At 36.5% G+C, this 13,644-nt stretch overlaps 1 protein-coding gene across 1 annotated transcript in view; it reads left to right on the top strand.

Annotated features, from left to right (window-relative positions):
• The window catches only part of PCLO (piccolo presynaptic cytomatrix protein), a 308,509-nt gene that overhangs the window by 245,426 nt on the left and 49,439 nt on the right, over window positions 1-13,644 (top strand). Inside the window, exons 18-21 of the mRNA XM_056516399.1 lie at window positions 1,306-1,377; window positions 3,950-4,130; window positions 5,328-5,522; window positions 6,775-6,957. Of these exons, the coding sequence (XP_056372374.1) occupies window positions 1,306-1,377; window positions 3,950-4,130; window positions 5,328-5,522; window positions 6,775-6,957 (631 nt within the window). The remainder of the gene's footprint in view (window positions 1-1,305; window positions 1,378-3,949; window positions 4,131-5,327; window positions 5,523-6,774; window positions 6,958-13,644) is intronic.

The following is a 13,644-nucleotide window of genomic DNA, read 5'->3' as shown; positions in this document are numbered from 1 at the left end:
ATGAGATGAAATTATCACTTAAAGGCAATTGCAGGTTATTAGGAACTGTCTTAGTCTGTTGCTGTATTAAATCAATGGGCAGTGGAGGGAGATTGATGAGATTATGGTGCTAATACCTCCAATGGATGTACAGACCACCCACTTAAGAGCTGCACTCAATGATCCTTGTGAGTCACTCCCAACTCAGAATATTCTGTGGCTCTGTAAATAGCCAAGAGTGCTTTCATTGCAAGTATATGCAGTATGTACAATAATTGGTATAGCTTATCATTTTGAGCAATGACTTGATCCTTTGCTGTCCCTCTGTGCCCAGCAGCCAATTAATAAAGTAGTGAGTGACAGGTTGCGTCTGTTAGGATGATGACCTCAACTATTATATAACAATTCTTCTTCTGAATTATTTTATTCAAGTATGTGAAGAGTCCTCTTTTCCTCTGTAATGCTTGCATTCTTCATTTATAACTTCTCAGCCTGACTTTGCAGACACCCTACAACCTGCAGGATTTTGTCCTTCTCTCTTTCAAGCCACGTGAATTTATTACTGCCTTTCCAGCCACCTTATAGACTTTTGCCCCAGCACACAAAATCAGTAATCAATCCTGCCCCTACATGTCCTCAGAGGACCCTGGAAAAACACTCAGGTCAGTCTTCACAGTAAGGTCATCTTCTTTGGTCAACAGTTTCTCTGTCTTGTGCTCTCTTGTCATATAAAAAGATTACTTTTTTCTTACTGTGGCCTATAGAAGAGTGCTTGACACAGCTCTTATGCTTAACAAGATCTGCAGATAATGGGTTTTGACATCTGTCATTAATCCCCAGCAGTACAACTTGTCCACATGTCTGTATCCCTTGCAGACTCTCACTGACTACACTGAATTCTGCAGGCATTAAAGCCTGGTCTTCACATGTGAGGTTATGTAAATAGGGTGTTTGATATAATACATTTGAAATTCACACTCAAATGCACTTCAGGCAGATGTCTGAGTTCAGCAGATCCGATGATGAGAAAAGCTGCAGGAGCAGAAAAATGGAGCTTTAAAAATCGGTTTGACTCTTGTAGTGGACATAAATTCTACCCAAAACAACTTGTGGGAATTCCCAAAATAGGGCCAAGCACAAGTCCATCTAGCTTGATAACAAATAAGAGCACCAAATTGTTTTTCTCACAACAAGGTTGATGAGAGGGTGAAAATTGCCTACCTGTCACTATGAAAAAGGTTATATTGAGAAAATAATGTATAGAAACCTCCATAAAGACTTGATCTGAAGTTTATGAGGTTAATTTTCCTTTTACTTGAATTGCAGCTGAAAAAGAAAACACTGGAAGTGACTGTCTGGGATTATGATAGATTCTCCTCAAATGACTTCCTTGGTGAAGTAAGTATATTATTTCTTCCTCTCTGCTAGTAATAACTGCAGGCTGTTATTTGGAGACTGGGATTTTTCAAGGTATGGTACATGTGTTGAGTAAAATTTTTTTTTACATCCCAGTTTCACTGTTGTCTTCACAACAAATGGTCATGATTTCTTTAATTTAGACGTGAAAGATATATCCCTTTTATCTTGATTAACTGGGGACAAGCTAATTTAGGACCCAATAAATTGTTAATTTGCTGAAAGTGAATACTCTTTTGAGTGTGAGATAGTAACTAGTTTCACAGTGACTCCAGGGGAAATTCTTGTTGTGACTGGGAGCTGTCTGACTTTATTTTACCATAGCATAGGAAGCCTGAGGAGGTATTAGTCTTTGTAAATGATTAAAAAATTTAATCCTTCCATCAAGACATTTTTTAACACATGCAAAAGTATGTTCAAGTATGAGCAATTTAGTCTTGCTGATCAGTCTAATTTTTAACATTCTGAAATAGTAATATCATTACCAAAGTATGACTGAAGGCAAAATCAAAACTGGTAGTTAATAATAAATAAGATGAGTGCTCATGGGAAGAAAGCTTTCTCTTTAAAAAACAAATAAACAAACGATGCACATATAATACAGAATTACCAGCAATAACTGTGATATAAAAATAATTAAAGATGTAATTACAAATAAAGATTTTAATTTAAAACAGAAGCACAGGAAAATCAATCACTCATGCAGAGTAACTGAGAGTATCCAGGCTCATTCTACATTTGAATTCTGCAAAAAAGCCACACAGTTCAGCTCCAGTTCTCCTTTGTGTAACTATTAAACTGAGCAATCAGTGTCACTATTTGAACAATTACTAAAATAAATGTATAGGAAGCTGCTACATGATTACTTATTTCCTGCAATCTGTGCTCATAGTCTTGTTGAGTTCAGCATGTTTGTCCAAATGCAGGGCTTTGCTGAATATTGACATCCTTGTTGTTATGACATTTAGAAAAGGGATGCTCTACATGAAGATTTAAACCCTTCCTCCTAAAATTTTCACCAACTTCTAGAACTACCTTTTTTTTTTTTTTTTTTTTTTAATTAATTGTGAAAGCAGTTATTCAGGGAAACAAACAACAGAAAAGACAGCATATCTCAGCATCAGGATGTCCAGAGGAATCCTGCACCATAACATCAGATGTGGGATATCCAAATTGTGCTCTACAGAATTGTTTGAATAGAGCCAGCAGCACTTGTGTGCCCCTCAAGAAAAGTGGCACATCATGGTCCATTTCCATGGAAAGTGAAACTCTTCTTCTACAAAGAGCCCCCAGCTTTCACTGCCTATTGGCAGCAATCCTCAGCTATGCTCTTTTCCCAGTCATTTTTAAAACTTGACTAAAAACCACAGCAAGAAGCATGCTAAATAGTTCATCTGCTAAGATTAATTATAAGTCTAACCAGAAAGACCAAGCTAGACCATAGACAGCCTATAAAACTAAAAGGAAAAAAGGAAAGAAAAAAGGTTTTTAACCTAGAAATCATCAGTTGTTAGGAGACTTCCCCATTTCTAAACTCAAAGAGGCTTTCTTTAATTCAGGGTCTTGTAATAAAGTGACAAAACATTGTTCCCTGAAGTAGTTGCACAGTTTATTTGTTTATCAATTTTACAACTTCCCTACTTGACATTAGTTTTAACCCTGTCACTTTAGAGCCAGACATAAAGCTATATTTGACCTTCCTTCCTTCAAGACTCTGTGATGAATTTCAGTACTTTGCATCCCTTGTCCCTCTCAACTGCAAGCTTATTAAGGAAAGAAAGGACTTTATAGGTGTCAATGCTCTTTTTGTTTTACTTCTATTTTTTTAAAGAAATTTCACAGTAGTCCTGCTAACAATAAAGGTGGCTTAGAGCAGATTTCATCTACAGTGGTTGTGGCTTTTTTTAGCCAGTTTTATTCATTCCCACATTATCATTGCTCTTCCTATTTTTTCCTCAGTAATGTTTAGATGCCTAAATGGTCTGTTGAATTCTATTATTTTAGTGAAGTGAAAGGGTAACCCTGTTTTTCTCTTTTTGGTGCTACTTCTGCATATGTGGATTCTTTAAGCACTCAAGAAGCATGAGTCTCATATTGAAGACCTTAATAAAAGCAAATATGAAATTTCCCCCCTTTTAAAAGCACTGATAAAAGGGAGAAATTTATACTGCTTGGTTATCCTATTAGAATATGTACAGAGGCAGAATGGCTGGATGTCTTTTTAATGTCTTTTTACTGTAGCTGCCAAGCTAGTGCTCACAAGCTGCCCTGTAAACTGCCCAGTCCTTTTTGTGTGGAGCTATGCCATAGTCAAAGGACTCAGCTCATAGTCCTTACTGAGGTCCTGGTGAGAAGACACATTGGCTCAGACACATCAATATGCTACTGGATCTGGGTTTGGGGTCCCAGCATGCTCAGAGTCCCGAATCTGTCAGCACACAGCCTTATACCCTTCACTCTTGCACCTGATTGCAACTTCTGGCAGCACAACTCCAGTCTCTTCTGCTGTATGCTGGTCAGATACAGGCCATATTATACTTTGATTTATTTGTAGGTGTTGATTGAGTTATCCAGCATCTCTCAGCTTGACAACACTCCTCGGTGGTATCCTCTTAAAGAACAGAGTGAAAACATAGATCATGGGAAATCTCATTCTGAAAAGAGTAGCCAGCAATCTCCAAAACCATCTGTCATCAAGAGCAGAAGTCATGGAATCTTCCCGGACCCCTCCAAGGGTAGGAATGACTTGGTGCACCTGATATGAAATATTTTCCCAGATGATGTATAAACTTTTGCTATGTGTAAGTTCTAATAGAAAAATAAAGATAATGGTATGAAATTTGTATACATTTTTATTAAAAATGCATTTATCTCTGTGATTAATTAGTTGGAAACAAGGCTTGAATTGTGTCAATCTTGCCAGCCAGCTTACTGTGTAATTATGCCCTTAAAACAGCAGCATACAGACTCTGTGTTTTGCTCATCTGCTATAGATCCTGTGCCCTTTTAATTTTCTTGGTAGCTTTGAGCAAACTCAGTACATATTTAGCTTTCTATTTTTCATGTTCCTTAAATATAATATGGAATTTTTTTCTTCTGAAAATGCCACGTTAATGTTTTTTAGAACAACAATTAAGCTGCAATAGTGCATATACATTTCCAGTCAATGAAAATGGATTGCAGCACATCTCAGTTGTACTGGAAATCAGCGAAGCTGATACATTAGAAATATACTAATGTTTACAAAAGAAGAATTGATCTCAGTGTCTCCTGCTCCAAGAAATTTATCTCTAATTCTTTTTTTTATACTAAGTAGTCAGTGGACAGGTGCTCCCTTAAAACAAATTATGTGTCCTATCAAAGCAAAAAAACATTCCATCTACAAACCAGATGAGAGTCCCAGAGGGACAAGGCTCTGCTCCATCTCCTCTCTATTTCTCTATGTAACATTTTGCCAGGGACTGTCTATACAAGATGTCTGTCTGAATTAGAGGTAAGTATAGAAGATATTGTAAGTTAGGCTGTGATTTTCCTGACGGCATTATTCAGGATAAAATTACTTACATTCATTAAGTGTTTGGTACTGGTGCAGGTGATGCTGCTTAGCCTTGACATACTAGGGAATAGAAAGTAGAAAACACTATGCCATCATTCCACCAGTTTGAACCAGCACAGGAGGTCTAATTCACAGGTGACAAAAAACTAATACTAAATAAATTAGTCTCTGGGCCAGGTAACAGCGGGGAAGTAGAAAACAATGTTTTGTAAGAGTTTCCTAATCATGATATATCCTGATACTTTAAATGGAAAGGCACAGCTTAATCTTTCTTCATTGTTCTGGAATTCATCTAGAAAGACCAGTCAAGAGAAAGAGAATGGAATTGCTTGTTTTTAATAAATGCAAGAGTTGTACTTCTTCATTTTCCTGGTAGACATGCAGGTGCCCACCATTGAGAAATCCCACAGCAGCCCAGGGAGCTCCAAGTCTTCTTCTGAAGGGCATCTCCGCTCGCACGGTCCATCTCGCAGCCAAAGCAAAACCAGCGTCACCCAAAGCCACCTTGAGGACGCTGGGGCAGCCATCGCCGCGGCTGAGGCAGCTGTGCAGCAGCTTCGCCTTCAACCAAGTAAAAGACGCAAATAAATTCCTCAGCATGGCAGCTTAATGTTCATCTGTTGCCTTTTTCCCTGCTGTCCTTCCCTTTTCCGGCTAATTTTTTTTTTTTTTTTTATGTTCTTGGCACACTGTGCTCACTCTGTTCAATGTCTTTCTTTGTGTGCCTGTGTGTGAATACATATAATTACAATATACTCTTGTATTTAGAAGTCTTTTATTTATTTATTTATTTATTTTATAAAGACTGCAGTGAAACTGGCTGTTTCTCCATCAGTCCCTTCACACATGGTCCATGATGTTCCATGGTTGTGCATGACTCACAGAAAAGTCCATTGTGTTTTGATGTCACTAAATACCTACCAATGAAATAATCAAAACCTGCAGAGATGCAACTGCCAGCTCTTCAAATTGCACATAAGACTGAGACCACATTAATAACAGGACATATCTATAAGTAGTAATCATGAAGGACAGTACTATACACACAAAATAAGATTTGAAGTTAAAGAAACTTTTTTTTTAACTACATGGCTGAGATTTCTATTTTTGAAACATGACTGTAAATATCTATTTTATTTTTTTTTGAAAGGAAATATAAGGTGACCTTCTTTATATCTTAGATAAGATTGTGTTAGTGATGAGCAGGACAGAAATACAATAAAAACATTAAACACAATAAGTGCAAAACCATTAAACACACAGAGCCAGTAGCAACATCAGATTTCAACAATTATGTCAAGTTAGCAAATTCAAAGGGAGTTGAGAGCTAAGTCAGGTGTCACAGTTCAATTTTTCAAGTAATTTTTACCATGGATTGATTAAGGGTCAAGATAGATTTCATCTGACAACTTCAAACAGGCTAATGAATAAAACTATTCCATTCAAAAGGATTACTCTCCAGAGTATAATTCAGACCAGTATCATCCAATTGCTAGCTGAGGGTTTAGTTGATGGTTAATTAAATCTCTCTGACTGTGAAGTCATTGTGTTTGTCTTTTGGATTTGTTGATATGCCATAAACTCACCATGGTATAATGCAAAACTGGGGGAAAATTATTTCCCTTGTCTTCACTGTCATTAATACAGAAACAGCCAGTTTTGGTACTCTGTAATGCTGTGCATGTGGTGTCTCTTTGGTGTTTGAAAACACTACTTACTTAAATACAGAAAAAAAACCCACTTCTGTTTGCATGAATAACATTTAAGCTGGTTCCATCTGAGGATACATACTCTGGGTTTCCATTTCACCCACACTGCCACAGCAGCACATAAAAGCGGTCAGTCTAATCATGCCAGGAAGCAGCACAGACACAGCATAGCAGGAGTCCTCCCTATTCAAAGAACTCAGTCTGACAATCTGCCTCCACCAGCCAATGACAACAAAGACCAAAGCCAACTAGCCCTCAGGAAAGTGATGTCTGATGGACCTGTCAAGCCTGAAGGAGGTGAGCAGAAAGACATGGTTAAGAAACCAACTACATCCCAAATTCTTCTTGCCATGTCAACTAATTCATTGCGATATTCAATTTTTTATTTTACCCCTCCATTAAGTGCTGTAAATGTTAACATGAATCAAGAACTCTGCTTGATTTTTCCACCTATCAGCGCATAAATCCATAATGAAAAACTGTGCTAAGAAGCATTATGAAACAACTAATGTGTGCACTTCCATTCCACTGGAGTACTTGGAATTCTGTTGAAAAGTAGTATAGCTTTGCTCATGTTGTTGCCTAATAAAAAGCATGCATCCAAGCTGGTCTGCTTAAGCATGATTGGACATTACTTGTACTGTGACAAAAACCTAACTGCACATTTTGTTTCTGAAAATGTAATTGGGACAATAACAATTCCTGTTTCCTCTTCCAACACAATTATCATGTCAACAGTAATTAGCATAGATAATTTTTCAAACCACCAGTGGAAAGGAAAGGAGTTTTAATCCATGTATAGCTCAATCTCTTGATAATTTTCCTCTAAGCGTCTTTAAAAATTATTTTCTACTTGTAGGCACCTGTAATATTACATACCACCAATTTATTCCCTCATCACAAATAAAGAGCCAAAATCTCAATCAGTTCAAATTGCCACTGTTCTTTTGACTTCTGGAGCATCTTGTTTATTTCCATGGAATCTGAGGGATAATCTAAATAAATGTTCTAACTGAACTCCCAGATGTTCTCTTGTGCTGTAATCCCTTCCTAAGCTCTCAAGATTCATTGAAGGTTTTTCTGTCAACACCATTGCACACATTAGACAATACAAGTTGGCTGAGAGGGGTACAGGAGAGAAAGAGGTACTGGTACTGGTACTTCAGACAATATATTCTAAAGGCATTCAGACAACTAGTGTGATGTTAAAATGACTAATTAATAGGGCAAAAGTAACAGATCTTTTCAAACCTATTTAGAAATGACAAGCTTTTCCTAGGAGATCCTTTAGAATTCTTCCATAAACCTATGTATTTACACAAACACACACACACACACACACACACACACACACACACACAATTACTCTACAGCTCAGGCAGAACCAGAGAATGTCAAGGTATGAGCTCAGGCATCGTGTCTGAAAGCTGCACACCACTCCTGGGGACAGACCATTGAAGTCTAAATGACTCTCATGATCTTTTGAGATGTTGTGTCTGTCGAGTTTGATTGCAGGCTCGTAGCCCTGTGGTGATGCCTTTTCACATAGACTGTATTGCAAAACATTTTGCTTGTGATATAAGGTTGAATTAAGGTTCAGATACACTTTATAATAAAAACATAGAGAGTGTGTTGGCTTCAAGTACCCATGCTAGCAAACTGTTATTCCATCTTACTTACTTTTAAAATTGCAAAAAGACTATGTACTGATATGTACATGGCTCAGCAATATTGGAAGTATCATAGAGTTAAGGGAATAAGATTCCACATTATAAGTAATAAATGTCCACATAATAATACCGAGTCCACAATAATATATTAAAAAGGTTAGAATTGTTATGAAGAGATGTAGTACTTTTGTCTTTCTACTTCTGACAAGTGAACACAGAACACAATGCGTGGTCACCTACACAATGTTTACAAGTCTGGTTTCCGACCTGTGAGATGTTTTGGCTTCTTTTTATTGTACCAAGGATAGTTTGTCCATATTTATTCATATAAGGTGAGCTAGCAGTTACCATTTTGAGGTTGATGACTCTCATGACTTTTAACAGGAATGAAAAGCAGGATGATTTCACTGCACAGTTTTGTGGAGTATGAAAGCAAAATGAGATGAGTCTATAACCTCAAATGGAAAAAGCACCAAAGATACTCAAAACAGCTTCCAACTTATGGACTTCTCTGTGGGATGAAGAGATGATAAAGGAAGGAAAGACCTTCCCTGCATTGTGAACTATGAATTTTAGGGCATCAACAGTTTCTAAGTCCTTTCCTAAAGGGATGTTGCATGTTTGTGGTACCCACCTCCATTATAGCCTACTTATTGGTACCTAGAAAAGAACACATTAGGAACCAGTTTTAATGGCTAGAATAGTAGCCTATGCAAGTTAGTTTTTTGTTACTGTTCCTCAAATCCCTTTACTAAGGAAGCCACTACATCCACAACATTATTATTATTCTTTAACCACAGCTATTTCTCTGTGCTTATATTAAACAACACCTTTCAGAAGAGTTGTTTGGGTTTTTTCAGAACAAGTTTACAATGGTGATGGAAATGATTCTATGCTGTGAAGTCCTTCTATGCCTAAGATAACCCTCAGAAAGAGTATCCTCCTTTTTTCTACTCTCTAAATAGCTTCATTTTTTTCTCTTGAATTGAACTGGCTCTAGAAAAAACAACAAACCAAACAAAGCAAGAATCCTCAGTCATTCTGAGAGTGTCTCAGAGAAATCTTTCTTCTTCTTCTTCTTTTTCTATTGGGTTTATTTTGTCAGTTAATTCTGTGTCTGTTGAGAAGTAAAAAGGAAATTATAAACAAAACCAGCACCTATAGTATAAATAGCAAATTTTGTGAATATAAAGGTCTTTCATCAGTTTTCTGTTGAGCTGAATAGTTTCTGTATTCCTTTTATAGAGTAAAAACTGTATTTAAATCAATCTGATTTTAAATCAATGTGAAGATGCAACAAAAAACATTGGTTCAGGACCTTTGTAAAATCCAACATTCAGCTACAGCAGTTAAATAAAAATAAACCCTGAAGTATAATTTTGTCATTGCCCATGAGAGATAAGAGTGTCATCTGCAAAAAATCCAACTGCATGCTACACTTTCCAATCACATCCCTCAGAGAGGAACAATAACATTTCAGAGCCAGCTCTTTGAAGCCAGAAGTTGCAAGGGATCCAAGTCAGAAGAAGAGAGCAGTGCCTAGGCTTGAGTTAATTAGATTTAGGTTTTGTGCAATATATGAATCATTTCCAATTATACATTAACATAAAATTAAGTACAATCCCTTCAACATAAATCTGCGTGTTAGAGTTTATCCACCAGATGAGTCAGTTTTAGACACAGTGTGAATCACTCCACCACCTTTTCAGTCTGTAATTTATCCCACAGAAGGATTTTCTCATTGTGTGGAATTTTCTTGGTAGATCAGTTGTGTTTTGAATAAATTATTTTAGAGTTCTTCAGATACTTGAAGACTTGGAGATGTTCTGATGATTACCTAGATACATGGGTATGAAAGAGTAGTTGGAATATAATTTTTACTGATTTTGCACAAAAAAAAAGTATTTTCAAATCTAGCTTATAAATTTAAAGGAATGAGTAAAATGCTTTAGTTTTAATACCTTACAATAAAGTGAATAAGAAAGACAAGAGAGGTGCACCACCTCTACCTCACCACAGTAGAAATTGTAGCTTTCAGGGAAATAAGTTCAGAGCAAAAATCCAAAAGATATTATGCATCATATAGTCAGCATTTATCTACATAACTGCTAATTTTTTTTAAAATTATACACTTTTATAAGGACCTGTGCTCTATAAAGGGATGTAGTTTAATGGGTAAAATTCGATGGGTTTGTCCTTATTTGCACAGAAAAAGATGCCACATTTTCCCCTAAAGGACAATAATTGTACAATGAAAAATCAATTCCTTTATTACATTATAATATCCAGCAGTGAACAAAAACTCTATTATTTTATGACCAAATAAGAGAATTTCTAGAAATTTATTCTGAATCTTCCTAGCATCTTTGAAGAACAGTGAATTAATATTTAAATAGTAAATAGCTCAGTAAATTTAAATCTCAACATCATTGTAGCCCTATAAATTTTTTATTCTTTCCAATGAAAAAATAAATGAAAGAGGACCTACAAGTCAATATGCTATTGCTTGTATATCATTTGTTGATGGATGCCATAGGCAAATCCTCTTCCATTCGACTCACATTAACCCAACCAAATATACAAGCAACCTGTCAAGATAAAAGCACTGCTATATTTTTGACCTGAATTAGTTAGCAAATGTTAAAGATCCAGAGAAATTGCCATGTGTTTTGGACAAAGATCCAAACATATCTGTAATTTAAGGTAATGCCAACATAATAATTCTACAGAAATTTCTGTCTAATTTTCAATAATGGAAAAGTTTTTTCAAGATCAAACCTCTAGCAACTAAAAATCATATTTCCTTAAAACATCCTCTGACACACGTACTTGGTTTTGGTTTTTTTTTGTCCCTGAAAATGACAGGGGGGAGGTGGGGGTGAGCAGGAAGGGAGAAAATGCAGCACCATAGCATTCCATAGAGAACATTTCATCTTTTATGTATACATTTTCCATCATGACACAACAGCATTTCCAAACAGCTGTGTGCCAAGTGGTTTTTCTGGTCAGGGGGTGATCTACTCTCAGAGCTAATACTGGTAGCTAGAATACCTGCAGTAGCAAAACTTTACATCAGCATTTTTAGAATTGTACCCTATTAAGCCTATCAATTTATACATCTCAAAGAATGCCAGTTTAAAACACTTTAGTTCAAAAGGTAGCACACCTGCTTAAAACTGCCTTGAACCAATAAGTTTGACACACAGTCACTTAAGTGTCAACATAAGAGGTTAAAGCTACACAGAAATGTGATGTGATGAATGCATCAAGACATTGTCCTCACTGTACAACCCATGATACAAGTCTGAGCCAGCACTGTGTATTTTCCAGCCACTTAGCTGCAAGAAATTAAAACTGACATGAATTTTCCTTATCCCAAGTTCTATTTACTGACTTTAGCAACAATGGAGTGAAAGGAAATTGATTCCTAGGTTATATAAATCTTCTGAATTGGATATAATTGTGATTTCAAATACCTGCTTATTTGGGATGCCTTTTGGTCTATATCCATTTTCACACATTTAATAGGCAGTGCCATGTTTTAATTTCCTACATTATTTTAGGATATTTTCTTCACACTGAAATAATTTATAGCCCAAAGCTGTTTAGTGACTCATGTCACTAGTTTCTTAATTTCCAAGTTAAATGGGCCCTATTGCTACAAATTTTGCTACAAATACATATTGCTACAAATACTGCATTTCCAAGAATCATTATCAAAGCAAGAACAGTTTGTCCCCACTCTCTGCAGATAGCAGTAATCTGATTCTGTCTTTTCAACCTTGCTTCAATCTAATAGCTGGCCCACTTTGCTTTGGTTATTCCTGCTATTTACTCTTCCACCATTTTAAGATGACATGTAATTTCAGAAAATTGCTCATATTCCTCATTTGATAACTCTTATTTCAAAAGTTATTTTCCAAAATTCTGTACGGTAGACTAACCCTACAGAGTGCATGGAAAGTTATTTCATCTGAATTGCTTTTCTGGGAAAAGAGATTACTTCAGCACAGTTTAAGAAGTGTGTTGTTCTTCTGTTACTCAGTTCAAACGGTAAATTTCTGTGTTAAGGGTTGTCTTGACATTTCACAAAATATCCCTGCTCAGTGTGCAGTCGAATCCATGTCTAATATTCAGCTGTGGCTGTGGTGAGACATGGCTCAAAGTCCTGTTCAGTAAGATGAAGCATTAGGAAAATAAACTATCTGGGATGACCTGAGGTAGACGTGTTTGCTCACCAGTTGTTTCCCCATTCTGCCAGTTCACAAAAGATGCAACAAGCAGTCCCAACAACAATTTTACCCTGTAGAGCCTAACAGAGCAAGCTGGAGCAGTTTTTGGTTTTAATGCTAGCAAACACCTAATAAAAACAGGAAAATTGGCATTTGGGGCACTTTGAGGTTGAAGCACTTGAAACACAAGGCTACTGGGAGTGAAGGGCAGCTAAGCTTCAGCCAACAGACACTGTGTGAGATGCTCAGTCTGTTGCTCATCAGAAAATTGCACCCAGCAGATCAGTGCTTTCACCTTCTGCCATGGGTTTGCATCTCTTTGAGAAGACTCAGCATGATGCTTCCAGGGTTTTTGTCACTCAGAGTTTCTCAGAAGATGGATAGTTGAAAGAACAATTCTTTTCAACTACTTCAAGGCCAATTGCAACTTAATCCTGAATCCATACTTGAAGGCATTTTTCCCTCCTCCTGTTTGGTTCACAAACAGAACCGTCATTCCCAATTCATTTTGTCTGAATATTTCTGTTTCTAGACAGAAACTGGAAAAGTGGAACATCTACAATCTATTCATGAGGAGAAAGTGCTGGTTGAATCTGTTCTTTCCATATGAAACACATAACTGTATAGTCAACTTTTTAAAATTTAAGTCTTAAAAAAAATCCATTCACTGTAGAAGAATGGCTGGAGTGGCTGAGAGTGCTGGATTGTTTCCATTTTCCTGCTGACTGATAGTTCCTGTGTGAATGATCTATCTTCCCCATATTAGTTTTTAACAAAGCATCTTCTCTGTTGTCTGTTGAATACAGACATTTCTGAGAGATTTAGTGAAATCATATGCTTTCCAAACTTTCCTCTCTTACTGATTTTAATATGATATTTTCTTCCTACTAAGGCATGACTTACACATTTTCCTTGGTTCTAAAAGTTTATTTTCTATCTGGGTCCATAAGCCAAAGCATAAACAAATGCACATTTTTTGCCATGCCAATAATTTAAAAAAATATAGAAATGAAAATATGGAGCTGAAAGGTGGTGACAGTGTTATTGAATCAGCAATTCTTTTCCAAGAAGGCATAAGGGAA

Source organism: Oenanthe melanoleuca, chromosome 1A (genome assembly GCF_029582105.1).
Source record: "Oenanthe melanoleuca isolate GR-GAL-2019-014 chromosome 1A, OMel1.0, whole genome shotgun sequence".
NCBI classification, from domain to species: domain Eukaryota; kingdom Metazoa; phylum Chordata; class Aves; order Passeriformes; family Muscicapidae; genus Oenanthe; species Oenanthe melanoleuca.
Note: the sequence above shows the minus strand (reverse complement) of the source record. Positions and strands in the feature narration are given on the sequence as shown.